This window comes from Pithys albifrons, chromosome 2 (genome assembly GCF_047495875.1).
Source record: "Pithys albifrons albifrons isolate INPA30051 chromosome 2, PitAlb_v1, whole genome shotgun sequence".
Classification (NCBI taxonomy): Eukaryota; Metazoa; Chordata; class Aves; order Passeriformes; family Thamnophilidae; genus Pithys; species Pithys albifrons.
The window spans coordinates 64,729,487-64,755,830 of record NC_092459.1 but is presented as its reverse complement, the minus strand read 5'-3'; the positions used below and the strand labels follow the sequence as shown (position 1 = coordinate 64,755,830).

The window sequence follows — 26,344 nt, the reverse complement described above, 5'->3', positions numbered from 1 at the left end:
AGCACTGCATGGAGTTGTTGTGACCCAGACGCAAGACCCAGCACTTGATCTTGTTGAACCTCATACAATTGACATCACCTCAATGAGCCAGCCTGTCCAGATGCCTCTGCACAGCTTTCCTACCCTCCTGTCGTCTCCAAACTCCCACCCACTTTGTTGTCTGCAAACTGAGTGAAAGTGCACTTGGATCCCCTTGTCCAGAACATTGATGAAGATGTTAAACAGGACTGGTCCCAACACTGAGCCCTGGAGAACACCACTTGTGACCAGCTGTCAGCTGGATGTAACTCCATTCACTACCACCCTCTGGGCCAGACCATCCAACCAGTTTTTCATCCAGAGAACAGTGTACCCATCCACACCAGGGTCAAGACAGTTTCTCCATTAGAATGCTTTGTATCAAAGGTTTTACTGAAACTTTTGACAGATTTGATAGATGACATCCACAGCTTTCCTTCATCCACTAAGCCAGTCACATTGTCACAGGAGGAGGTCAGGCTGGTCAAGCAGGACCTACTTTTCATAAACTTGTGCTGGCTGGGCCTCACCACTTTGTTGTCCTGGAGAGGCAGTGTGATGGCACTGAAGGTGATCTGCTCTATAATGACCCTGGATGAGCCTGGAATGGCCTCTGCCCTCAGTAATGCTAGGGGTGAGCGGTGACACAGGGCTTGAAGGATTTGCTAGTCAGAGGGGAGCAGGCTGAGGCCAAAGACTTACTGGGTGTGCTTTGCTCACTCCTGCAGGGGGAAAGAGATGGCTTACGTCAGGACAGATGTGCAATGAGCGAAGACCGGCCAATTCTCCATATTGTGGATTATGGAGAAAAAAAATGAACAATGGTATGGGTTTGAAAGAAACAAGGATGAAAGGTGAGGAAGAGAAAAAGGAAGTGGATGAGGGGCTTAAGTGGTATTTGGGAATGAGCTTGAGAAGGGATGTGCAGGAAGTGGAAGGAAGATAGGACATATGGTAAGTGGCAGACATGAAGACTGTGCCTTGTGGTGAGCTACCTCAGGCTTTTATTGGAAGTTACATAATATGGATACTTTATTAACTATAAAAACCCCAAAATCATGATTACAGTATGTTCCTCTTCTCTTTTAAATGAGATTCTGTTTTTCACAAATGCAGAGATAAATTAGAAAATTTTGTCCTAAAGGTGAAAAAAGGCCCTCTCCCCCCATAACCCCCTTCCCCCCAAACGAAACCACAAACCTTAGGTCATACGTTTTCTGAAATAAGACAGGACTTTTGGATATGTAGGACTGGCAGTCATGTGGAATGACAACTCTGGGGGAAACCCACACAATGATTGGGAATATGGAAGAATGAAGATTTTGTTTTAAGGTAAGAAATATGCTTAAGGGAAGGAAACAGGGCATAAGGACAGAATTACATCATCTAACAGTGCTTGATAAGGTCCACACATCTTGCTCTTTGTTCAGCTGTTTGGCTTGTCTGACATATGAAGTATGGTAGTATCGGAGAAAGAGACTATTACAACTCTACTAATTAAGATTTCAAAGGCAGTATTTCTTAATTTTGTATGAGTTAGATTGTAAGACTGGGCAGCTTACTGATATGTGAAGTAACAGTTTAACTAGATAAATGAGAACCTCTGACATCACGTCTCAGTAACTCCAGCATGTCTGAACTCTACAGCTGAGTTTAACAGGTAAAGTCACACACAAGCATTAACTTAACAGTTCCTTCGCACCCTGCTCCCCCCCCCCCCCCCCCACCCCGGCTCAGATTTCCTACGAGTTTAAGTTTTCTTAAGTTTGTACCTTTTAGGTAGAATTTAGAAATAGATTTCAGTGCAGACTGGCAAATGAATCTCACTACCTGTTTGGCCAGTGCCGGAGCCCTGCAAAGGCAGGGCTGTTGCTATAGCTGCCACAGCCACCCACAAGGGAGGGAATACCTGAGTGGGCCAAGGCTATTCCTGGAGGAAGACCTTGCAGCTGCTTCTGATCAGGCTCACCTGGGTGTTCTGGCAGCCAAGGAACAGCAAGGCTGACTATCTAGGGCTCTACATCACCTTCTTTTCTTTCCCCTCTTCCTACACTTCTGGCAACAAATTTATCCTCCCTCTTGCAGAGCTCCCTTGCCTGTGTTTATGAGAAGCCTTCAGATAATTTTATTACAGGATTAGTTGTGAAAAGCGTGTAACTGAATTTCAGAAAAAAGACTTAAGTGAAAGGGCAGTGTTATGGTTAAAGTGGCATGCCATCAAAGGATTCACTACCTCTGACAGATTCCTTTAAAGATGCGTGTGTTAGGATTGCTGTTGATTGAGTAAATTTGCCAGTTGTGCTTCATTGGATCAGTTTATCCGTCAGCAGCCTGGTGGGGTTGCTGCATGGATAGAGATGCATAACAAACTCCAAGCAAGGTTGACTGTTATGTTCATATAGTGTGAATTAACCAAATAGTATTTAATAAGCTTAGTATACTCCCCCTCCCCCCTTCAATTCACCTTTATTTCAGAACAGAAGTACAAATGAAGAACAAGGATTTTTTATTTTCTCTCAGCAGTGACTACTTAGGGTGCAAGACTCCAGGAATGTTCTTGGCTTGCATGTTAAAAAAGTATTTATTTCTTCATGCCACTTAAAGAGCGCCAGTCCCATAAATTTAGAAATCAGTTTGCATATCCTTGTAAATCTGTCAGAGTGTTCCTTTTTATTATTTTGGAGTCCCAAAATAATTGTTCTTTGATATTTTTAGGGAATCTGAAAATTGGAAGGTGGTAATTTTTTTTTCTAAAAACTATACAGAGCTGTTAATTTTGTTATATCCTGTTTTATAAAAAGAGAGGTGCTGGATTTTCCCTCCCTTTTTAATTTCAAAAATGGTTTAAATGTATATTTAAATACCGAGTGCTTTTAAGGACAAATTTGCTGATAGTTTCTGCCAAATTTTCTGCAAAGTAGAATTGAGAAAAGGACAGAAGATCCTTGCTTTATTTATCTTTCTGGTTTCTCTGTTAGGTTTTGGCTTTTTGCATATTTTTCTCAAGAATGTGTTTACTGAAAATACAGGATGTTAAGCTAGAGCTTAGAGGGTTCCAGTGACTCGAATAACCTTTCCTAAAAACATACATGTATTCTTGAGTGCCTTATAGAAGTTGCATCTGCCTAAGGAAGCCTCTTCCATAGATGGAAATAGTTTGGGATGGGCTAAGTGTAGGGAGAAATGTCATGGATACCTACCTGTTACCCCTCATCCCTAGACACCTGCTTATAGATGGTATTAAAGACTTGCTACTGGGCAGCTGTCTGACCCAGCATGGTCCTGCCTACTGCCTGATGGCCCTTATTGCCCTGGATATGAGGGAAAGGGCTTGCTTTCCAACACTGCTTCCAGAGCTACCATGGGAACTATGCACTAAGATGTGGGGATTTGTGTTGTCTGATCTTCAAAGAGGAAAATGAATTAAATAGCTTCAGTAGCTACAATAGCTTCAGACTATCAGGAACAAGAATGTGACAGAAGCATTTCATGGCACACTTGACTGCCAGTATACTGGCTGAATCTAGTCATTGCAAATAGGGTTTGACTCAATCAACCAGAGCATAATTACAGGAGTGTGCTCTGCCACCTTCAACTGGCTACAGAGAAAATTTTGTGCTTTTAGTTTTTCTCATCTGTGTCCTAAGGGTTTCAGATATTGTTTCATACCCAGGGCACAGAGTGCTAGGCTCAGAGTTGTTTTTAAATTTATGGTTGCCTGTGCTGACAAACAGATGTAGTGCAGATTAGACTAGCAGTTCTGTGCTGTCTGAAGATTCACAAATGTGGAGGTGTGCTGGCTCCTGAATGCCTATATACATTTGGTTCCTCATTCCACTTAGGAGAAAGGTTGTTGTCTCAGCTGTGTTTCTGGGTGATAGTATGTATTTCCTATCTTTCCTCACAAAAATCTCTGTATTCAGGGGTAGGGTGAAGTTTGGTTTTTTGGTTTGGCAAGTCATGGATTAACCTCTCTAGTGCATACATGGATATGAGTGTCCATCACAGTTCATCCCCTCCTGTTGAAGAGGACATAAGCAAGTAGTGAGAAGCAACAGAAATATATCAGCTAGTAAAATTCCTATTCAGTGAATATGAATAAAATTTTGGAAGCAGAAGAGGGAGCTTTCATTTTTTACAGTTTTCTCAGTTCCTCCATAAAAAACTCAGGCTCCATGCTTTTTTTCCCCCCATGAATCCTCTTACTGTTCCCTATCTACAGATCATTTTTTCTCCTTTAACACCTGACTTCTATAACATAAAAATAATAGTGCTGAAAAAGGTGTGGATCTGAAGTTGAAGAGGCAGTACATGCTTCATGCCAATGAAAGGAGGCACAGGTTGCTGTTGAACTCAGCCTCCCCAGGAACAGAGAAAGTGCCCAGGTGGATGAGGTGTTCGTCCAGCTGGGTTTCCTGGCTGCTGCACCCATCCTGTCCAGGCTGTAAGGACAGAAGAGCTGGCAGCACCGCTGGTAATGCTGGGAAAGCAAGAAGACTTTGGGAGTTCACATACAACCCATAATCAGGTAAATAACCATCTATAACTGTTTATAGTTCTGTTTCAATCAAAATAATGAAATCCATGTTTTTTTTCTGCTAAATGCTGGATGGAGCTATCTGTTGGTGTATTTATTTTCATCATACTATTTTTGAACCTCAAACTATTGTTCATTTGAAACAGATTTTGCCTTCTAAATATTGATCCTGTAGAGGTTAAGTTAATTAATGACAACAGTGTTAGAAATACCTTTTGACCTAGCTGTTGACATTAATGACTGATGACAATTTCCTTTTCCTAAATATGTAATCTGAGTTAAATAAGCTAATCTGCTGCTGTATTTCTGGAGTGTTTTGAGTTAATTTTCTAACTCTGCAATGTAGGCAGCTTCTGCAAGGATTGTCTTGCTGTACGTTGTTCTGGGTTAACTGCATGCGTGTTGGCATAGTGTGTATGTGGTGTTAAATAATTTAAATCTGTGCCTGATTTACATTCACAATGTCCCTAGGGTTAGCCAGCTAGTACATTTAGAGAGGGTTGAAACACAAGTCAAAAGAGCCCATTGTCAGTATCAAAATATATTTATAAAATTCATCCAAGTCTCATCAATTTTTTTTCCAGTTAAAGTTTTATCATGGAAAAAAGGATTATGAAACATCATTGAATTTCTGGTTTGTTATATTCTTGATTAAAAATGTTGATGCTTTGATGGAAAATATGCTTTCATTTTTAAATGTCTTTGATGATATTTAATAGTAAATGCTTTCCTTTATCAAATATTTTTAGTAGCCACTTCCCTTCTGTCAAACAGAATGTTTTGGGTAATCTATTGATAGCTTCTTGCAACCTAACATTTCAATATTTTCATGTGGTGGTCACGTTTAACTGAAAAGGTGGAAGAATGAGGGCAGAAGACAGAAGGGATATTACTTTTCTCTAAATTCCTCCTACGAAATGTGTAGTGCATACCTTTTGGGTTTCTCTTGATTTTTTTTCTGCTTCACTTTCTGTTCACCTCCATCCCACACCAAAAGAAATAATTACTTGTACAGGTTTGTTTTCCTTTGACTTCACTGAGCCTTTTTCAAGAATTAGCTACAAAATTGTAGCAAACTCTGCTATTAAAACATGCTACCAATATAAAAAGGCAGGTAATCAAATGTGATCGTTGTTTGAGTTTCAGCTGAAAACTACTTGTATATTTGTTTCCCCTTAATTACTCAGTGGCTCACCTGGGTTATTATACCTATAGTTTGACTTGGAATTTTGATGCCTAGTCTAATTGAGATTTTTTTATTATACCTCCTGGAACCTCTTTTTATAATTTTGTTATCCCTTTACAAACCTTTATCATTTTGACTATAATTTTCTGTATTTGATCATTAGAAACAGATGACTTTTTTATTTTCTTCTTAGAAAATTAAAGGAAAAATATAGTTTTTCATTACATTTTGTTACAATAGCAAAAAAAATATTTTAGGCATAATAAATAGACCCATATTAAATTACAGGTATTCAATCAGCTGAAAATACCTCAACTCTAGACTGTCACTCTTAACAACATCTGTTTTTGGCAGGAGCTCAACAGTGTAGTTTTGAATTTCATGACTTCAGACAGTTCCTAATATTAGAAAGATAGACGTACATAAAGATGGCAAAGTATTTAATGAAGGTGGATCATCTTTGTCTACAAGTTAAAATTGGTTTCTTTCCCTGCAATGGTATGCAGGTTTTTCATCAAACCTCTAATTTTTTAATGCTTTTTAGAAATGGAGGAATTCCCTGTTAGAGCACATATTGGGTAAATGTTAATGAAGTCCTAACTTTTTTCTTCTAATACATATATCCTCAGTAACATTTTGCTTGCTCTGCTTTGTAGACATTCTCACCTGTATCACTTCCATGGATTGTATGTCTATAACTGTGTGAAAACAAGAACTATTTAATCTGTGCCTGATTGTGTACTCAGATTCTGTGGTACTAAAAAAAAAAAATCACACATGTCTAGTGACTAGTTGGGTAGGGCCCAGGGATTTGTCCATTAGTAGTAAGGTGACTTCTAGATTTGTTAAACCAAATAGCATTGTGTTTCCTGAGACATCAGTTTAATGTTGGAAAAAGTTTTGAATTAAAACTGGTTTGAACTAAGTTTTGACACTTTAAGGAAAAAGAAATACTCTCTCACTGGATGCTTCGGAAGGGAAATCCAGACAACGTAAATCATGCTGATTCACCTGCTTCAGATACTACTTCTAAAAGCAATATGTATTTCTGATTCTCTGTTAGGGACTAGTGACTTTGGTGTGTTAAGAGCTTCTGTGTACTCTTGAGGCCATTAAGAATAGTGTTGGAAGGAGAAGGGAACCTCCTCACTGACTTGAACATACTTTGTGTCTCTTAAAGCTCAACAACTATAACAAGGAAATTATTTTGTTTAACCTTTCGGTTTAAACAATTTCTAATATGTTTCTAGGGTTTCAAACATTCATATAAGTCCCAGCCTTTCTTGAACAGATGACGAAAATGATGACAATGAGAATGCTATTGAATGGCATATGGGAAATATGAGAGCTATATAATTTATTTGATTGCTGATGATTAAACAAGAACTTTTGGAAGGATGTTTCATTTGAATAAGTCTATTCCAAGTTTTCTATAAAAGTTTCAATGGTCTTGACCCTGATCAGCCACTTAGATATGTAGTTGTTTGATGCATACTCCTTTGATTTATTTTTCTGAACATGCATACTTAGTCCTGGAATAAAGGCTTAATTCTTAATTCCAGTTGTACAGACTCTAAATTGATTAATATTAGGTGACAGAAAAGAAGTAAGTACCTTCCTTATTAAAGAGATAGAATTTGCATGAGTTACTAGAGCAAAATACTTGGTCAAATTTCATTTTATCAAAACAACACAAAGGTAAATTCTCAGTAACATTTAAAATATGGCATATACATATTTTGATTTTGTTTAAATTGAAAAAGAACCCAGTAGCCTTGTTCTAAACAAACAAACAAACAAGCAGAGAACCAAACAAAAGAGTTGTAGATCTCTATCTTAGCAACAGTTTGGTAGAATAGATTGAAGTTGTGACATACTGATGAGTGGCACAGTGGATAATACTATATAGCTGACCTTTCCCCACTTTTTGCTATTTTTCTGCATAAAACTGGCTTCTGTACTGAGAATACTAACTGAAAGGTTGTAGCAAAGCTATTGTCTTTGACATATGAAGTGTTATTATCTATGTAAACAGATTAAGAAATATATCCTATTTCCATTGTCTTCTTAAAGCACAAAGTTAATCAGTGTTACCATTTCTGTTAGGGATTGTTTTATCTGCTAGGGAGAAAAAAGTCTTCAGTAGAAACAGTCATCCCCAGAATAAGAGGGTTATGTTTTATTATTCCCTTAGAATATATTGGATATTTTTTTCCAGGAAGTAGGGAATACGATCTTTTTGTTTTATATCACTACTTGGTATCTTCAATCCTAGAAGGTCACTAAAGGAGTTTAAATATCTTACATGAGGATGGAGCTTCCCAGGGGGATGGCTTGTGAGCAACATATGCATGTTAGTGTTTAGATCAGGTGTATCACCACACATTAGTAAATTTGCAGAAATATGTGTGATGAACTCAGATAAATTAGGGACCATCTCTTACAGAGGATTATTTTTAGGCTCTTAAATTTTAGCACAAGGATTAGTGCAGTTTGTTCAAATGGCTGTGGATTACAGTTATACACAGGGGAGATTAAGAAAGAGTGATATTATTTATTCCTGTTTGCATTTGAAGACTAAAATGTACAGCAGATCTTTGCTCTAAAGTAACTGCATGGAAAGGAATGAATAAGTTATTAATCTAATTCTTTATACTGAAATTTCCCCCTACCATTATGAAAAAATTTCCCTTTAGGACATATGGGACCTTGGTGGTAGCAGTAAAACAACATTTTTGGTAGGTGATGAAGAAAACTATCTTGAGAATGTATTAGTACTGAGAATAAAAAGAGGTCCAAATACTGTGTTTATCCATGGATGTGGAATAACCTGCTGGCCCTGCTATTTTGCTGCTTAAGTATTCTATTCATTTATGAAATGGCTATCTCAGAAAATTGGTTAAATTTAGTCATATTCTGAGCTATAAGTGAACCCACATCTTGAAAAAAATGACTTGATTTCTTCTTTCTCAAGAATTAAGCTACCTGTCAAGAAGGTAAAATAGAGATACAGGTTTCTAGCAATTTAAATTGATAAAACTGTTCTGCACACTACTTTTAATGGTATTTAACTGTCTATAAATTGATTTTTAAAAATAATAATAATGTACTATCAGGGCAGGTCAACACATTAGTGTTTGCCCCAAATATACCAGTAGAGATTTAATAAACTAATAAATTCATATTAGACAGTATTTGAAAAAAATAAGTGGAGTATTGAAAGGCAGTATTTGTCAAATGGCTCATTTGATGAATGCCTTTTTAAGCAATTCACTACTAAGTGTTGGGTCATGCCCTTGGGTCACAACAACCCCATGCAGTGCTATAGACTTGGGGTTGAGTGGCTGGAAAGCTGCACAGCAGAAAAGGAGCTGGGGTGCTGATCTATAGCCACTGAACATGAGCCAGCAGTGTGCCCGGGTGGCCAAGGAGGCCAATGCCATTCTAGCCTGTATCAGAAATAGTGTGGCCAGTAGGATGAGGGCCGTGATTTTCTGTTCCCCTGTACTCTGCACTGGTGAGGCTGGTGAAGCATGTCCAGAGGAGGACAATGGAGCTGGTGAAGGGTCTGGAGCACAAATCTAATGAGGAATGGCTGAGGGAGTTATGGGTTTTTAGTCTGAAGAAAAGGGTGCTGAGGAGGAACCTTATCACTCCCTACAACTACCTGAAAGAGGTTGTAGAGAGGTGGCTGTCAGTCTCTTCTACCAAGTCATGAGTGATGAAGAGAAATGACCTTCAGTCGTGCCAGGGGAGGTTCCAGTGGGATATTAGGATAAAATTCTTCACAAAAACAGTTGCCAAGCACTGGGACAGGCTGCCCGAGGAAGTGGTTGAGTCCCCATTTCTGGAGGCATTTAAAAGATGTGTAGGTGTGGCATTGAGGGACGTGGTTTAGCGGTAGACTTGGCAGAGCTGGGTTAATGGTTGGACTTGATGATTAAGGTATTTTCCAGTGTAAACCATTTCATGATTATATACAATTCAGTGTTAAGAAAAGTGGTGGAAGCAGGCATATGGAATAATACAGATGCCCTGGTTCCAGCTGCATAAATAGGTGTTCTTCTGTGTTCCAAGTATTTCTCACTCTGTATTAAGCTCCAGGATATATTGACACTTTCTGTTTTTACCCAAGGCTTTGTACTCTGTCTGGTAGATAGTGTACTTCCTCCCTATCATGCTTTTATTCCACAAGGATTCATTGATTTCTCTAATTTGGCATTCCTCTAGCCATTTAATTCCCTGTCTTTGCCTGTAGGTTTGTTTTCCATAAAATTACATTTCCAGTCCACACAGTGGAATATTATAGCATAGCCTCCACTCTGTGTGTTCTGCAGCTTTCATAAATCCAAACTGATAAAATTGGGGGAAATATAACACAAAGCATCTAAAATAAACTATGTGTTTGGCCACAGAAGTCTTGCTGAGATGATTTGCAGTTATGTTTGGGATGTGCAGTGAGAATACCCTGAGAATACCCACTTACCTAGGCCTTCTCTGAAATATGGTAAACCATGTCATTGTTACATTTAAAATTGACCCAAGAGATGATTATTCATACAGGTTTCTGAAATCAATGGACAGCAGGTACTGGAAGCCAATTTTCTGTACTAATTTTTTAGAGTTATAACAGAAGCCTCTGTTGTCTATACTTATTTCAGCATCCTGTACTTCTCTCACTGAGATCAATGGCAAGCTTTCATCCACCTCAGTTCTACCACTGATGGAACTGCCTCCAGGATGGAACCATTTAAGTGATGTAAAGTTTTTTCTAATACCACAGTGATAAAAGTCATGAACCTTGGAAGCATGTACACAGTAATATGCACTATGCATTTCAAAATGTAGGGGGTTTGTTGCAGAAAAGCCGCACCATATATTGCAGATTCAGTAGTTTTAAAAAGGTTTCCTTGATATTTAAATTACCAATGGCAACAGCTCTGGTGTATTCTTTTATACTACTACTACTACTACTACTCTGAGTCAATGTTCAAGTTTCCCTTCACCTCTGTTAATAAGAACAGGGAAGATGCAAAGAACCTTTTAATGCTACCATTTTATGTGGACTTGTACCTCATTTTGTGAAAAAATTTAGTTTGCGTATCCTGCAGAATAAAAAAGATCTTGTTTTTTTAATATCAAAATATCTGTCTTGATGGAAGATATTCTCTAATGATGTATATTTTTTGATACATGTGTACATTTCTTTTTGGAAAAATTAATGTGAGATTTTGTTATTAAGAAAAATTACTTATGTGGGTTTTTTTCAGTGAAAGGAAAATAATTTGGTTTATTGACTCATCTTCATATTATTTTCATTTTTCTTGTAGAGTGGGAGTCTGCTATTTAGGATTTTACTTTGGCGTTTCTACTCCTATGTTTATCCAGATCCCCTGTGAGACATTTGCATTGAAAGGGTGGGATTTTAAATATTTTTGTCTTATGACATTTAAGGATTAGAACCAAAAAATATTTCCTGTCCTTATCCTGTTAAGATATGCAGCGTATTTCTCTTTTTCTTGATCACAGCTTCTCTACTGCTGTTTGCATTTTCCACCAAACCCTCTTTATGCAATAACTGCCCTGACATTCCCTAAAAACAAGGAAATGCTTGAAATTTTATAGAACATAAAATTGCAATAACCTAATTTAAAACAAACTAGTAAATGGTGCAAAAGTTAACTGTTACAAAAGGTAACATGTATTTCCTGTAATCTTAGGAACAGTATCTTACTGGAACTTATTTTCTACCAGCTTTAGAAAACTGGAAGAGCTACTTTTCTAAGAAGGATAACTAAACAGCAACCTTTAAATCAGACTCTATTGTCATACAGAACTTGCATTTGCTTGCTAACTCATCTGTTCAGCTTGTACTTCAGATTCTTTGCACCTTCTCTCTGTTTATAACTGCAGATTTATGGTCTATGTTTTACAAGCGGATAGGTCTCTAACATATTTTTTACTTGTGAAAGAATTGAAAGCAATCTTTGAAATGTGTTTACAGCTTGCCCAATTATCTTAAGAGCATATGCTTTTGAAAAAATTGCTTCCTCTCTATAAACAGACTACTAGAAACCTTAGCCTGAAAATGAAAATGGTTCCAACAGTGGGAGTTTATTTTTAAACTGCAATAGATTTACTTTTAAATTTCATAGATCTCACATTCTTTTAAAGTCTAGTAATTTGATGAGATTTACCAGAGCAGTTAGCAGGTACAGACAAACATGGGCTGGCTGAGATTTATGGCAGAGAACATTTCCCATGTATTGAAAGGGTAGCTGATGCCAGATTGCAGAGTTCAAGACATTATCCATTTTTCAGCACAGTCTAAGTTCCTATCTAAATTTATCACCTTTTGCTCCTAAGGGTGTGTTATTGTGCCTGTGATACGTCTTTTCTGGTAAATGTGTTTCTGGTTCAGCTTCCTTGCTCCCGAGACTTTTCTATTTTGGTTCCTGGTGTCATGTGATCCCCGTGGCCAGTGAGAGCCCTGCAGAGGGAATGGCAACAGCCTGCTGGGAGCAATGTAAGTCAAAAAAACCTCTTGGCTTTTGCACTTTCTGTCCCTCAGACTCAATTTTAAATGCTGCTTTTACCCTGAACCTTTGCTGGGCACACTTAGTGATACCTGTAGGAATGCTTGGAAGCTAGGTGTTTTGGTTTGGATTTACTTTTTACTTTTCAAATGTTACTTTTCTTACTATGCTCCCTTTTTCCTGTGTCCTGCAGTGTCATTGAGAAGCCTGAAAAAGCAACAGAAAACAGATCAAAGGCATTCCAAGTGTTGCCTAAAATATATTTTAAGGTGAATGTTTCAGGTGTAGTAGTACTTTGTTTAGCATGTGCTATAGACTGTGCCAAACGTCTGTGCTGCAAGTGAGAAAGAATGATGTAGCACTCTCGTCCTCCCCCGGTCCCTTAGTCAAAACTGATCATTTAGGTAGAAGGACGATAATAAACAAGGTTATCTGAAATCATAAGCTAGTGCTTTTATCAATTGTCTGATACATAATGGGGAAAGGACTTCTTACAATTAAAGGGTAGTCATCATACCCAAGTGTATGATTTTTCTGGTATGAATGAAGTGAAATACTGTATTTTCATCTCAACTCGTGCTGAGAAATAGTACAGTATATGATATTGAAATCATGTATTTAGTGAGATCTATAATTTTATTGTAGGGGCACTTCCTGGTACAAAGTAAGAATCTTCTCTTTCTACTTTTTAACACAGGCTCTGAACTCAGTTCGCAAAATTTACCTGGTAATTACTACTAAGTAATGGTTTTGTCTAATTTAACTATTTTTTTTTAATTGGATAAGTATGATTTTCCAAAAATCATTCTCTTCCATAGTGGGATATAGGTATGTTTTATTTATTTTCTATTTAATGATGAGTTTTGGATTTTGTTTTTATTTTATTTTATTTGTTTTTATTTTATTTTATTTGTTTTTATTTTATTTTATTTTATTTTATTTCATTTGTTTTTATTTTATTTTAATTTATTTTATTTGTTTTTATTTTATTTGTCTTTCTTGTAAATTACATGTGCTTTCTTTGGAGTCTCCTTTTAAGTTTTGGAGGTAGCTTTTAGGTATTGCTAAGTGTATTTTAAATTTGTGTTCCTAAGTGGTATGCCTTGATATCACATGAAAATTTGAGAACAAGTGTTTGGGAAAAAAGGTATAATGAAATAAGCTGGAATCTCCTGATTTCCTCTCATGGCCTATAGCTTGGACCCCATATCACATCACTTTAAGGTGCTGGAGCCATTACTGCACATTTCTTTATTTTCTTTGTGTTGCTGATCTATACCCTAATGACCAGGTATTAAATGAAGGTTCACTGCAAATATTTTTTCTCTTTTCCCCTGCCCCACATTAATTTTGAACAGAGAAATTGCACTTAATGGTTATGCTGAAGTAGAAAGAGCACATTAGGTGCTCAGTGCAGTTCCTTTCATTGTAATGGGCACTATAAACATAAAGTCCCAAATTCTGTGTTTGTTGAATTGCTACAGTGTCAGAAGCACAACAGCATCTATGTGTAAATATCTGACTCAGAAACCAAAAACAATTAGAAAAAAGCCATCCTCCTGGCTGTACTCATCCAGTGCAAACTGGGTGAAACTTAGGAGCCAATCTTACAGAACTTTTGTTTAAAGGCTTGTGCTGTTGATTTTGATGACACAGTGAAGCATGAAGAGAAGTGAAGATCATTTATACTGATTTAAAAAAAAATCGTTCATTAGATTATAAACCAGTTACTAATCCAGTGTTTTCTATTTGTGTTTGCTTCATGAGTTTGCACAGTACTGATGCGCAAGTAATGGGAATTTTGAGACCACATCTCAGAGATGGATTCCCTGTTGCTTCCCACAACTTAATGCTGAACACAAGTCTCAAGCTTAAGAATTGTGCCAATTTCTGTGGTAAACAGAGAATTGTAATTGGTAAAATACAATGAGTAAAATTAGCAGATCTGTTTTTATGACTTCTGTAACTTCTTGGTTTGTTTGTTTATTTGGTTTTGTATATTGGTTTATTTACTTCATTCTTGCTCATCTGTCATCTTTGTTTCTGAAAAGGGACTTAAGGAAACAGTAATAAAATAAAAAAGAGGGATGATGGACAGTAAAAAGCCATACTTTGTGGACAGTCAACCAGTGGCACAGGTTTCCCAGTTTGTGGAGTCTCCATTTTTGGAGATACTTAGAACTCAACTGGACCCAGTGCTGACACTGAGTAACCTGCTGTGGGTGACTCTGCTTTAGCTGGGGGTTGCACTAGATGATGGGGACCCCGAGGTCTTTCCCAGCCACAGTGATCCTGTTAGTCTTGGAATTTCTCCTCCACCATTTGGAGTGGTAGGCAGCACCATTACTTTGGGGGGAGAGCAGAAGTCATGTGTAGACATCTCAAGACTGTCACTCTCATCTTTTAGACCTTGTTATCTTGCTGTCTTGGTTAGTCATGAATCATTTGTTTGGAGTGATGGCTGTGCTTGTCTTGCTGGCATTGCCTAATACCTGCCACCTGAAATGACGCTGCCAAGCAAGTGAGAGCAGATGCGTGCAGGACTTCTTTTCCACCTCTTTCTCACAGCTGCTCAAAGTCACTGCTGTCAGCAGTTTCTAATTCTTTTTTTTTCCTGCTGCCTCCTTAGGCACCAGTGTAGCACAGTGGTGGTGGTGGTGGGGACATTGATGGAAAGCAAATGACAAAATTAAGAGTAAAATTAGTGGGAGTACTGTAGGAAAAGTGTAAGTAGAAAGTGAAGAGACAGAGCCCACGTGGACTGAATTCCTACAGCCTTTTTGCTACTCCAATCTCACTGTCGAATCTCCAGAAGCTGAGGAAGGGGTGCAGGTGCTTGCACAGCCCATGCCAGGAAGGGAGGAAGAAGCAAAGCTCCTGGGTCAGACCTTGGAGGTTATGGAAAAACATTAAACCCCAGTCCCATACACAGTATGTAGAGTTGTTCTCTTGAGGCCTTGTGAGTGGCAAGGAGGCAAGAGAGCATTTGGTAGGAAATGAAAGTACAAAAGCAGTGAAAAGAGAAAACTAAAGTTTAGAATTCATATATGTATCAGCATAAAATGCACAGGAAAAGTGTAGAGAATTCATTTCATATCTTTCACACTATCATATGGATATAATTTTAAATAAAAATGGTAAAAACTAGTAAGTTCACTTGTGTTTCAGAAAGATTATTTTAAATCTTTCTCTTCCATAATGCTGGAGGTGATGATTTTGCTTTAATATTGTTTATCTTGATGAAACTTGAACACTTGTCCTGAAAGTTATTGCCAACATAAAACCAAACAGGTGTGACTGTGAATAAATTCAGACTGGCGCTGGAAATGTAGATGGGTTCAGCCTTCCAGTGGAGGGGTAGGCCAGGACATGTCCGTGTTTACAACAGGCTCAGGGAGTTGGCTGCAGGAGGTGAAGTCTTGGTAGCAAGGATTACACTCAGTGACTCAGATGGTTATTTCCATTTCTGGCTAAATAGTGTAATGGGAATTTAGATACAGTATTTTTTCCTGAAGAAGACATCTTTTAAAAATATGACCATTTATTTTCTCAACAAATTATTCTCTTTAATTTTTCCTTCTTTTTGGAGAAAAACAATATATATGAATGTAAAATAAATTTGTGCATGCTTTCTTGCAAATGGATATGAGCAAGGATGAAATAATACTCATTATTAATTTTAGGAAAGAAACCCCAACACATTCTGAGGAGCCAGTAGCTGTAGCAGCTCAGTCTGGCAGCATTCAGCTGATACTTGGTAAATAGTGTGAAAAATAAGATAAAACAGGAGGAAAATATTTTTAAATAATTACCAGATATTAAACAATTTGTTAGATCTACAAGATAAACCTTTTTTGTTTTTGGCTAGCATTTGTGTATTTGCAGATTTATTTTGTCTGTAAGAAGCCCTTTTTAATATCCGCTGCTGAAAGGAATTTTATTTATAAGTGTACAGACCTATAATTTGGGTTGCCTATGCTATTTGTTTTTTAATAGTTTCTGTTGTTACTATTACTTATTGCAGACAAAAGAACAGAATTTCTTAGTTCACCATTTAAGTATGTTCTAAAATCTAAATGATAAAACTTGGTTATTTTATAACTGCAATAATATTTGTCTTGAAATTCTCTCTTATCTCTTTTTTTGGTGGTATTTTTCTCTCTTTTTATTAATATGAAAATTGGGCTTCCAGTTTAGATTTGTATTTGATTATTTAAAAAATTGACTAGTTAAAGGAGAGTAATTGGCAAAAAACAAGGCTGGAATTATGTAGCTATTTTCAAATATTTTGGTTTTTTAAGACTCCAATTGCAATTTTATCTGGAACTTTAGTTTTGTACCCATTCAGTTCTAAACAGCTTTTATTGACAGTTTTTATGGCTTTCAACAGCACAGCAGTTACAGGTTAGATCTGCCAAGATAGCTTGGGGACTATTGTAGCTGTCTATTCAGTCCTTATATCATCTGTGGCAGCTAAACATAAACACCATAAAGCCAAAATTGGTCAGATCTGAATTTTGTCAAAGCAGTTGGTGTGAAATCCGAACAGGAAACTAAAATCTTTTTTAGATTTTGTTTGTTCTCTGAAGCTTGGTGGGTAACTTAAGTGTAAAAATGCCTATAGTTTAGCCTTCTGTGTTCTTCAAGTGGAGATAAACGGGTTCTGTTTTTACAAATAAGGTCATTGAGATTTTATTTTGAAGTTATGCAGTAGGAAGCTTTTCATAGCTGGGTCTCATTGTTTTGTCATCACCAGTTTTGAGGCAATGAACTTGAATGGTATTTGTGGGCTCATGTTGCTATATTATTATAAATTGAAAACCTGCTTATTCATACCAAAATAACATTAATCTCAGACTGCACTGAGGCCAGTAGGTAAATATATCCACAACTATTGGCAAGCTGTGTTCCCACTATCCCAAGAAATCATTTAATTTTTGCTTGTATTTTCTTCCTCTGGCTTTGTCTAAAGGATGCTTTTGGTGTAGGCATTGATATCTTGCTTGAACACCTTCAGATATTAAAGCAACTCTGAACTCAATTTCATGTGCACATTAGAAAGCCAGTGGCACAAGAGAAAGAAGTGTTACCATTTCTGTCCCATCCAGAACCTAAACTTTATGTAATTTAAACCGGGCACGTTTCTTGTGAATTTTATTGTCCTAATTTGTCATATGTGCTGCTTCGTACAGTTGAGCAGTTGCTTTGCAACAAAAATTACTGCCTTCTGATGATGTTTCTGCATATGTCGGTGCACTAGTGCCATGACCCACTGGTAGGGGGAGGTGATGTTCATTGTAAATTCTCACCAGGCTGAACAATGACAAGTTGGGGGAGTGGGTTGACTCAGTTGGTTAGAGAATGGTGCTAATAATGCCAAGGTCATGGGTACAATCCCCATTTGGTCCATTCAGTTAAGCGTAGGATTTGATGATCTTTGTGGGTCCCTTCAAACCTCCCTGAATGCCTCTGAAGACACTTGACCATATGTCAGGGAGCTCTTATGCTTTATTTTATAATTGCCTTAACTCTGGCAACCAGCCCACTGTTTAGACTCAAAAGTGTTGGCTAAGAAGCCCTTAAATTCCTACAATGCACTTTCTCAAAAACAATGGCTAACAAGCCCTTGGGTTTTGTACAATACACTTCAGTAAATTCTCAATTCCCACATCAAACTTCTCAAATGTGCTGGCTCACAGGCCACAAGATGCTTCCACAAACTCCCCACTGCCACGACAGAGTAGAGTATGATAGCCATGCTTTGCCCAGTAAGAAAGTAAGAAAGGAGAGAAATAAAGACAGAAAAGAGAGAGAGAGAACAAAGAATATCACTAGTCCTTAGATTCCATGTTCTGCCCCGTGGATGGTCCAGAGCTGGGATGAACAATGACAATGAAAGAGAAAGAGAAGAAAAAGAGTGAGGGGGCCCAATCTGCTACCATTTATACCTAACTTGGTGCAGTCTCTTATGTAAACTAGATTTTTCCTACCATTTTGTTTGTGCATGCACAGACAGCTCTTTGAGCCCTTCCCCAGGAAGTGAGTCAAGAGGGAGATGGGACTGAGTGTGGGTCTCAAGGTGAGCCGGAAGTTGGCCAAGAACAGCACTGTCCCACCTACATGGTGCCCTCTCCTCTGATCATGCCTTTCCTGTCCTGATAGAATATTTGAGATAAGACCTGCTGGTGCCTGGTCCTCCACAAGAAGAGCTTGCTTGTGCGTACACATGCACAGAATTTAAACTAAGAAGGCATCAATGACACTACTTAAATGAAATTTTGTCATATGAATCATGTGAGTTCATAATTATTTCCTTAAGACCTCATTGTTTGTTACATATTCTTCCTGTTAATAAGGTGTTTACTGATGTTTACTGGCAGTTTTGTAGGGAAAATGTCCATCACAAAAAATTGAAAAGTAAATTTAGCAAAAAAGGAAGGTTGACATGTATGTAACAGAAGATTACTTTCATAATTCCTTTTGCACTTTCGATAAAAAAGCTGTCTTTTAAAAAATATTGATTTGTTTTCTTCCATTTGCTTTTGAAACCTAGCAACATGAAGGACGTACTTGTAGAAATGCCTTTAAAAATAAAACAGAAAAATTCAGAGAAACCCAAGTCAAGAGAGACTCAAGAAACTTCATGAATTAGATGTGGAGTCAATTATGATATTTTTACTCTTTTAAACAAGGAGTAGGCACAAGCAACTAATTTTTTTCCCCCATCAGGGATTAAACTGAGGCAAGTAAGACAAACTGTTCAGCAAACTTGAGCTTTGGTAACTTAAAGGATTGAAAACTAGACAAAACATTGTACAACTCATCATGTTCAAGGTAAAATTTTTGTGCTTGGGAAGTGTATATGTCACGAAGTGCACCCATATCAGATGCCTTGGTGTTATCCAATCATCCAACCCAACCTGCTGCCAGTGTAAAACAAAGTGTCTTCTAGCTCTGCTAAATGCTGCGTTGGTTTAAGTCCTCCCATTTGGATATCAGGACTGGAGTAGGGCCATGCCTGTTTTGTACTGCTGTCCTGGCGTGGCCTTCCTGGTGAACTTCCAGACATTGGTGTCCATCCATTGCCATTGTTCTGGCAATGTTGTGGTGGGACAGTGAGAGCCTGATGTCCTGGTTGACATATAATGGCAGACACATAACTTGAGACTGCCCAAAGACCCAGTCTTGTTTCAGAGTCTCATGTTACTGTGGGGTGTCAGTCTGTGTTTGGCATGCTTTTGGAGCAGAAATTTCAGTTTAGTTTACCCCAAAAAGAATTTGTTTTTTGTACTTCCCAGCAGCTCTGCAAACCAGACCAAGGAAGGTTAGGGGAAGTCACTTTAAAACCTCACTACTGCTGTGAAAAAACTGATGACATAGACAGAGATTATGTTTATTAACCTATTTCCTTCCCTGGTCTAGCTAACTAACCAGTCACTAATTTGTCTCAGCACTGGATCTGCACTGACAAGACAAATAACTGATTCTAAAAACTGGACCTTCAGACTTTAAAGATACCTCTGATGTTACAGAAACATAATCAAAGGGAAAAAACAGACATTTTGGATGTAAGTGGAGCATTCTTTCTCTGAAAGAACCCTTTTAATCTAAATATGTCTCTAGTGATTGAAGTCTAGTGTGTGTGACTTCAGGGATTCTTGCACACAAAGCATTCACCTCTCTTGATCTAAAAAGAAGCAGAAACATTCTGCATTAAGCAGAAACTTATTTCTCCATATGTAATGCACTAGGACTTGCTTCTGCATACACACAACCCATAGTGCATCTGATTTGTGCTGGTAAGTTTTTGCTTTAGTCTCATTTGTTGAATACAGTCTAAGTTGGATGGCTAGCCCAGTACTGAGCTGTCATAGCAACCAGATCATGTAATTTGTTCACAGTGCTTATCCACATTTATCTTAAAGCCCAGTTAGACTGTTTTTCCTCTCATGGACAGAGCTTCACTGCTCTGTCAGCTGAGAAGCTTGTAATTTCCATAGTAAATTTATTTGCAGTGCCAGCTTTCTTTCTTTGTCTTAAATAGCTTTTAGGTCTCGATGTTTATGTCTAATGTATTTATAGAGAGTATTCAGCTTTCTTATTTTTTTTTTGTTTGTTTGTTTTCATTTGTTTAATATACCCTTCAACCTTCAGATGTTTATCGAATCCCATCCAACATTTCATCCTGTATTTTTCATTGTGAAATCCTTTTCCAACGCATCACAGTTGGCCCTTACCCTTACTATCCTAAAATAATAATAAAAAAAACCCACCAAAAACCCCTTGTAAGTTATTTCTCAAACCTTTTTGGCTTGTCTTGTTGCCTTTTTACATTGAGTCTGCCAGAGGTTTTTTTGTGTTTTATTTTCCTCATTAAGGCAGCAACGTCAGGGTGTTTTTGAAGAGCTGCTTCAAACAATATATTTTTCCAGAAAGCCAGTAAAATATGCTTAAACATTTTTAATTACCATTCATATTCTGTAGGCAAATTTTTGCTCTCAATTTATTTTAATTCTTGTTGCTTTCATATCTATGAAACTGTCCCTTTAAAATGAGAAAGGGCTTGAGTACATATATGTACACTTTGGAATGGAAGCATTTACAACTCATTGCAATCAAATTGTTATTCAGTTGCATCTCCATGATTGTAAACTTTTTTGTTAGGTAAATATCTCTTCTTTTCTTGTCAAATGTTATGTAATTTCCTCAAGTTGGTTCCAGCACATTTTTATTTGAGAAATTACTTTGTATGATTTTAGGGTATCTGAAGATTCTTTAACAATAAAAACTCAGAAGAAAGCACCCTATGACAAGAATGACTCACATTCTGTGTTTTGTTTCGCTCTTTTCTTCTTTTTTTGGGGTATTATTTTTCTTTGATGTCTTACTTTTCTTTCCTTCTTGTAGATTCCTCTTTTTTAACTTGTATCACTAACTTAATTTCTAATGTGCTTCATGCATGTAATAAAATACTTGAAATTTAGAACAAAAGACCTTTTCTGAATTGAGGCCCTGCTGCTGCTTTCTTTTTTTATGGCCACTTTTATCTTGTGTTTCAATTTCTTATCAGTCATTCTTTTTATATTGTTTCCTTACCTTGTCTACACATCCCACATCTCTCATGCAATTTCCTTTTTTGGCTTCTGTTCTTCCCAGTACTCCTTTTTCAGTCTTTTACATCTCTCCCCAGAGTTTATGGCGCTGAAAAATGACTCACATTATCAAAGTTACTATTCTTGACACTCTATTCATTTACAGTGTCATTTTAGTATTAAAACAGCCTACCTTGAGAAAGTATTTGTTCTATTGAAGATATATGTACCACTGGTATAATTAGGAATGTAGTCATTAACAACCCTTTTTTTTTTCTTATTTCTAGTATAACTTTTGCATTATAATAATGGAATTTAGAAAACTCTGTGGATACAGTGATTGGTAATGTTTTTGTAGCCTGTTTACCCTCAAGGAACTGTTGATACTACTATGTTAGAAAAAGCAGTCAATGGGAACATTAAGAATTAGTATAGGAGAAATTAAGAGCTAATACAAAATGCTTTCACTGTTCTGCATTGCCTGAGTTCATAGATGCTTGCAAAATCTTTGAAACTCATAAATATTAAGGCATGAACCTTACCCTGTCTAGTAAATGAGAACATTGACATAATTTCCTATTTGATGAAAGCTTATTTTGCTTCTGTTTTCCTTCCTTGCTTCCTTCCTTGCTTCCGTCATTCCTTTCTTCCTCCCTTCCTTCCTTCCCGCCGCCCTTCCTTCCTTCCTTCCCGCCGCCCTTCCTTCCTTCCTGCTGCTGTTCCTTCCTTCCCTCCCCTCCCTTTTCTCCCTCCTTCTGCCCTTCCTTCCCTCTATCCTTCCCTTCCTTCCATCCTTGCATCATCCTGACAGCTGTTCTGTGCGTCCTAAAATGACTGTTACATCGGAAAAGCAAAATAATTCACCACTTGAAGTTCCCTTCTGTCTTTGAAGGATATTAACCTGTTCTGGGAGTACTTAATTTAAATAAAATAGTTATAAAAGAACATGCTTGTTTGGTTTCAGCAATTTTCTTCACTATTACCTGACAAACAGAACAGGAGAGTTGATTTTCCATGTTGATAGCATGTATTTGAAATAAAAACTTTGTTGATCCAGATGTGTCAGCCTATGAGGCAGAGAAACCTCCCCTGTCTGTGTTATGTTTTATGTTTGATCTGTGGGTGAGTTTATAAGGCAATGTGGAGCCAAAAGACACATGGGCGTCCTCCATCCTGGTGAAGGTTTTCTTGCAGTCTGCTGGCAAGTCTGTCCTTTCTGCAGAACAGAACATAGAAAATGCTTGTGAAGAAAACTTGGAAGTAATGTTGCTTGTCTTTGGAGCCTTCTTTCTCCTGGAAGCAGGGGGAAATGGAGGAAGAATTCACCACTGGCTGAGCTGAACTTCTCCCAGTGCTGCTGTAAAATTGCCCTGGGGGTACATGCTCTGGCTTGGGCCAGGCTGCAAGGCAGATTCAGCTGTGCTCCTGCACGGTGCAGTCCACATGCTGCAGCATTGTTAGTTTTGTTTCCACACTATTTCCCTTCAACATAAAGTTACAGTTAACCACTCCATGACTGGTTCAGGAGGAAAGTCTTTAGTCCCTTTGAATGATGGACTTTTTACTGGCTGACAGTCACTGCTTTTTCCCTTCGGGCTTATTTCCTTCTCATTGTTATCTGGGTTTTTTTCAATATCTTCTTTTATTCAGGCTTTACCTTCTTCACTGTCCCTCCATGTTCTCTGCACCTTCTCAGCTGGTGACAATTCTGACCAAGACTGCACTGTGTAGTAGCTTCCTGCATGCGTGCTGCTCCCTGATTCCTTCATGGATAGCCCTGGCTCTTCTCACCGGCCTGGTCTGCTGAAGGCAGAGACTGTTGGAAGGTCTCCTTAGAGCCTGCAAGTACCAACTCCGTTGCATCCAAAGCTCTTGTGAGTGCCAGGAAGGTTTGCACATGTTGTCTTGAGCATGGAGGAGAAGCATAGCCAGAACAGTGAAATCTTCAGATGAAGAAGTTTCTGACTATTTTCTCCATCTTGAATAGTTTAGGAAACCTTGATTAATTTCATGGTTCAAAGATGGTTTTGGTTGCAAAAGTGTTTTCAGATAGTACAAAAGTCAAAAGCCTAATACGGAAAAATGTAAGAGGCTTCAATTTCTGCAGTTTATTCTTGCTTCAAAGTAAGTCAAACTGCCACAAAGCCTGTGTGAAAGAACTGAATCACAAAGCTGCAGTTTTTATAATTGCCTTTGAACTAAATTGTTTTTTCCTTTGGAGAACAGCTGCTTTCTTTTAGTCTGAACCAGTACTGTGAAAAACTTTGGCCTCATTATATAATGAACATATTCATGTATATATATGTATGTGTGCACACACACATGCGTATTTAAATATTCTTCTCTGGAATGGAGATGCCGTTAGCATGGAACTAATGTCATATATCAAGAAGTTAATTTTGGAGAGACAGTGGTTGGCTCTGTCATGGTTTAGGAATGGTATTCCCCAATTTAGTGCTCCCACTAAGACTCTCCAAACCATGTGCCACTCTCTTGCTTCCTCCTTCCCCTGTGGAGGGATGAAGAAGAGAATTGGAGACATGAAAGGTAAAGATCATGGGTTGAGATAAGAACAATTTACTCAAAACAGCGATGAGATGAGAAAATGAACGGTAACAGCAACAATACTAATGACAGAGGGTACAACAAGCAAACAATTCAGACAGAAACCTTTCAACAATAGACAATACCTGACAGCTCCCTCCACCATGCTATGTTGACCATGAAAGGGAGCCCTTTCCCTCCCTGGAAAATGACATGAGGTTGTGTAGAATAACCTCTGGGTCCTAGCCATGCCCCCTCCTGACTACTACAAAAATGAACCCTATCCTAGCTGGAACCAGAAGATGCTCTTACTCTGCTCCTGTCCCCTCAACATCTTTCCTTTTAAACCTGAAGCTGTATTTTGCTTTTGCTCTGAAAAGTATTGCTATACTGAAATTATCTAGTTTCTCAAATTTGCAGTCAATGTAGATTTCTGTGTGTTTTACTTAGGTTGTTAAAGGGTTGCCCTGGTACCTTTCAACAATTTTTCCTGCAAAAGCATATGAGTTAGGTTAACAGTAAAGACAGCTGAACTCATACATGTGAGCTTTTTCAGATTATTCTTGTATGGATAGAGAAGAGAGTGTCATCTTTTACCTGAATTAGTTTTTAAAAATTCCATAATGGCTTGTTTCTTGTAAAGATAGTTAGAGGCTGAGTGTTGTTGTATATGAAGACCTGAATTATTATAAAAATCTGACAAAAGAGACCCATGCTTTCTTTATATATTTCTTACTTCCTAAGTGAGCCTGCCACAATCGGAAAACTGGAAATAACAAGAATACAAAAGTGAAGAATTGGAAGAGGCACATTTCACTATTGAGAGTAGAGAAAATATTTCATAGAATGTTTTGTATTGGAAGAGACCTTAAAGATTAAGGAACACCTTAAAGGTGTTCCTTCCCCAGCCATGGGCAGGAACACCTCTCATGAGATCAGATTATTCAAAGCCACATCCAGCCTGGCCTGGAACACTTCGAGGGATGAGGCATTCATAACATTTCTGTTCAACAGGGGAAGTTCTCCGTTTCAACAAGGAAACAAAATAGAAGCTGTTTTGGGAAGGAATCCCAAAGCATTGCTCAAAGTTTACAGAGGACAAAACACTGGTAAAAAAGACCTTGGTCTAGGGTAACCTGGGCAATTTGGTTAGTTTAGTTCAAACAAACAACTCAGTGGGTTTTGGCCACATACAGAGTGATTGGTCCACATTGCACAAGTAGTTCAGTAGGAGAGCAACAGGTCCAGTAAGCAAAGACAGCCAGTGCTGAGGAACCTCACCTGCACACTGTATGTGCTTTATGGAATTTTGCTTTGGAAAAGCTGTAGTCTGGTGTTCATTTCCCCCTCACCCTAATTCTGGCTCTGCTTACAGCTTGGGGATTCACATGAGCCTTCCTCATTGCAATTTCTTACTTAGACACAGGTAGTGCTAGATACGCCATTAATTAATGAATATTGACAAATTTCTTGAAAATTTCATTAATTGCTGTATGAGTAATACTGGGCAGAGCTGTTCTATTAAAAGACACATACTTGAATGTTTTAACATTATGTCCTCAGTTTATGTTGTCTTTAAAAGGCTGTCTACTTTTTAAAAGATTTGTTGCTGTTTGCAAAACAGCTTCTGTATCAATCTTTTCAGATGAAAACAACCTCTGTACACCTTGTGATTTTTTTTTATTTCCAGACATTTTTGCTTGTTGGTTTTTCCCCCCCTCTCTTCTCTTGCCTATTTGTTTGGCTGGATGCACTTAGCAACATCTTTTACTAAAGAAAAAAAAAGCAATGCTTTCTGCACTGTCACTGTTACTGAATCAGAAACAGAATTCACTTCTCAAAGCATTTCAGTTTTCAGTTCCACTCTTCATTCTATTATCCTGAACATTTAACAGTATGTATCAGGGGGATCTACATATTCCTAATTTGTTTTTTCCAGTGTTGTTATTGCAACCTCGTGAGCAAAGTGGTTATTGGAGCTGTCTTGGCCACAGAGACCACGAGGTGATAGAGTTGAAAATCTCTGTTGATGGGAGGAAAAGTGCCTGCAAAACCTCAACTCTGAATATGAGGAGAGCAGACTTCAGGCTGCTCAGGGAATTAGTAAGTAAGGTCCCCTGGAAAATGTTTTGGTTTTTTCAGGTGCTAGGGTCCATCAGTGATGGTCATTTTTCAAACATCACCTCCCAAGGGCACAGAAGCAGACAATTCCCAAATGCTGGAAGTCAAACAGGTGAGGCAGAAGGCTGGCTTGGCTGAACGGGAATCTTCTCTTGGAAATAAGGCAAAAAAGGAAGATGTATGCAAGGGAAGCAAGGACAAGTGACATGGGAAGAATACAGAGATGCTGCTTGCTGGTGTAGGGAGAAAATTTGTGTGGTCAAAGCTTAGCTGGAATTGAGGCTGGACAGAAATGTGGAGGTCAATAAAA

General features: G+C 38.0%; 1 protein-coding gene across 1 annotated transcript in view; it reads left to right on the top strand.

The window, feature by feature from the left end:
- Positions 1 to 12,230: 12,230 nt before the first annotated feature.
- Positions 12,231 to 26,344, top strand: part of ESR1 (estrogen receptor 1) — a 172,614-nt gene continuing 158,500 nt past the window's right edge. The window contains exon 1 of the mRNA XM_071549314.1: positions 12,231 to 12,267. Coding sequence (XP_071405415.1) covers positions 12,243 to 12,267 — 25 coding nt within the window. The 5' untranslated portion in view covers positions 12,231 to 12,242. The remainder of the gene's footprint in view (positions 12,268 to 26,344) is intronic.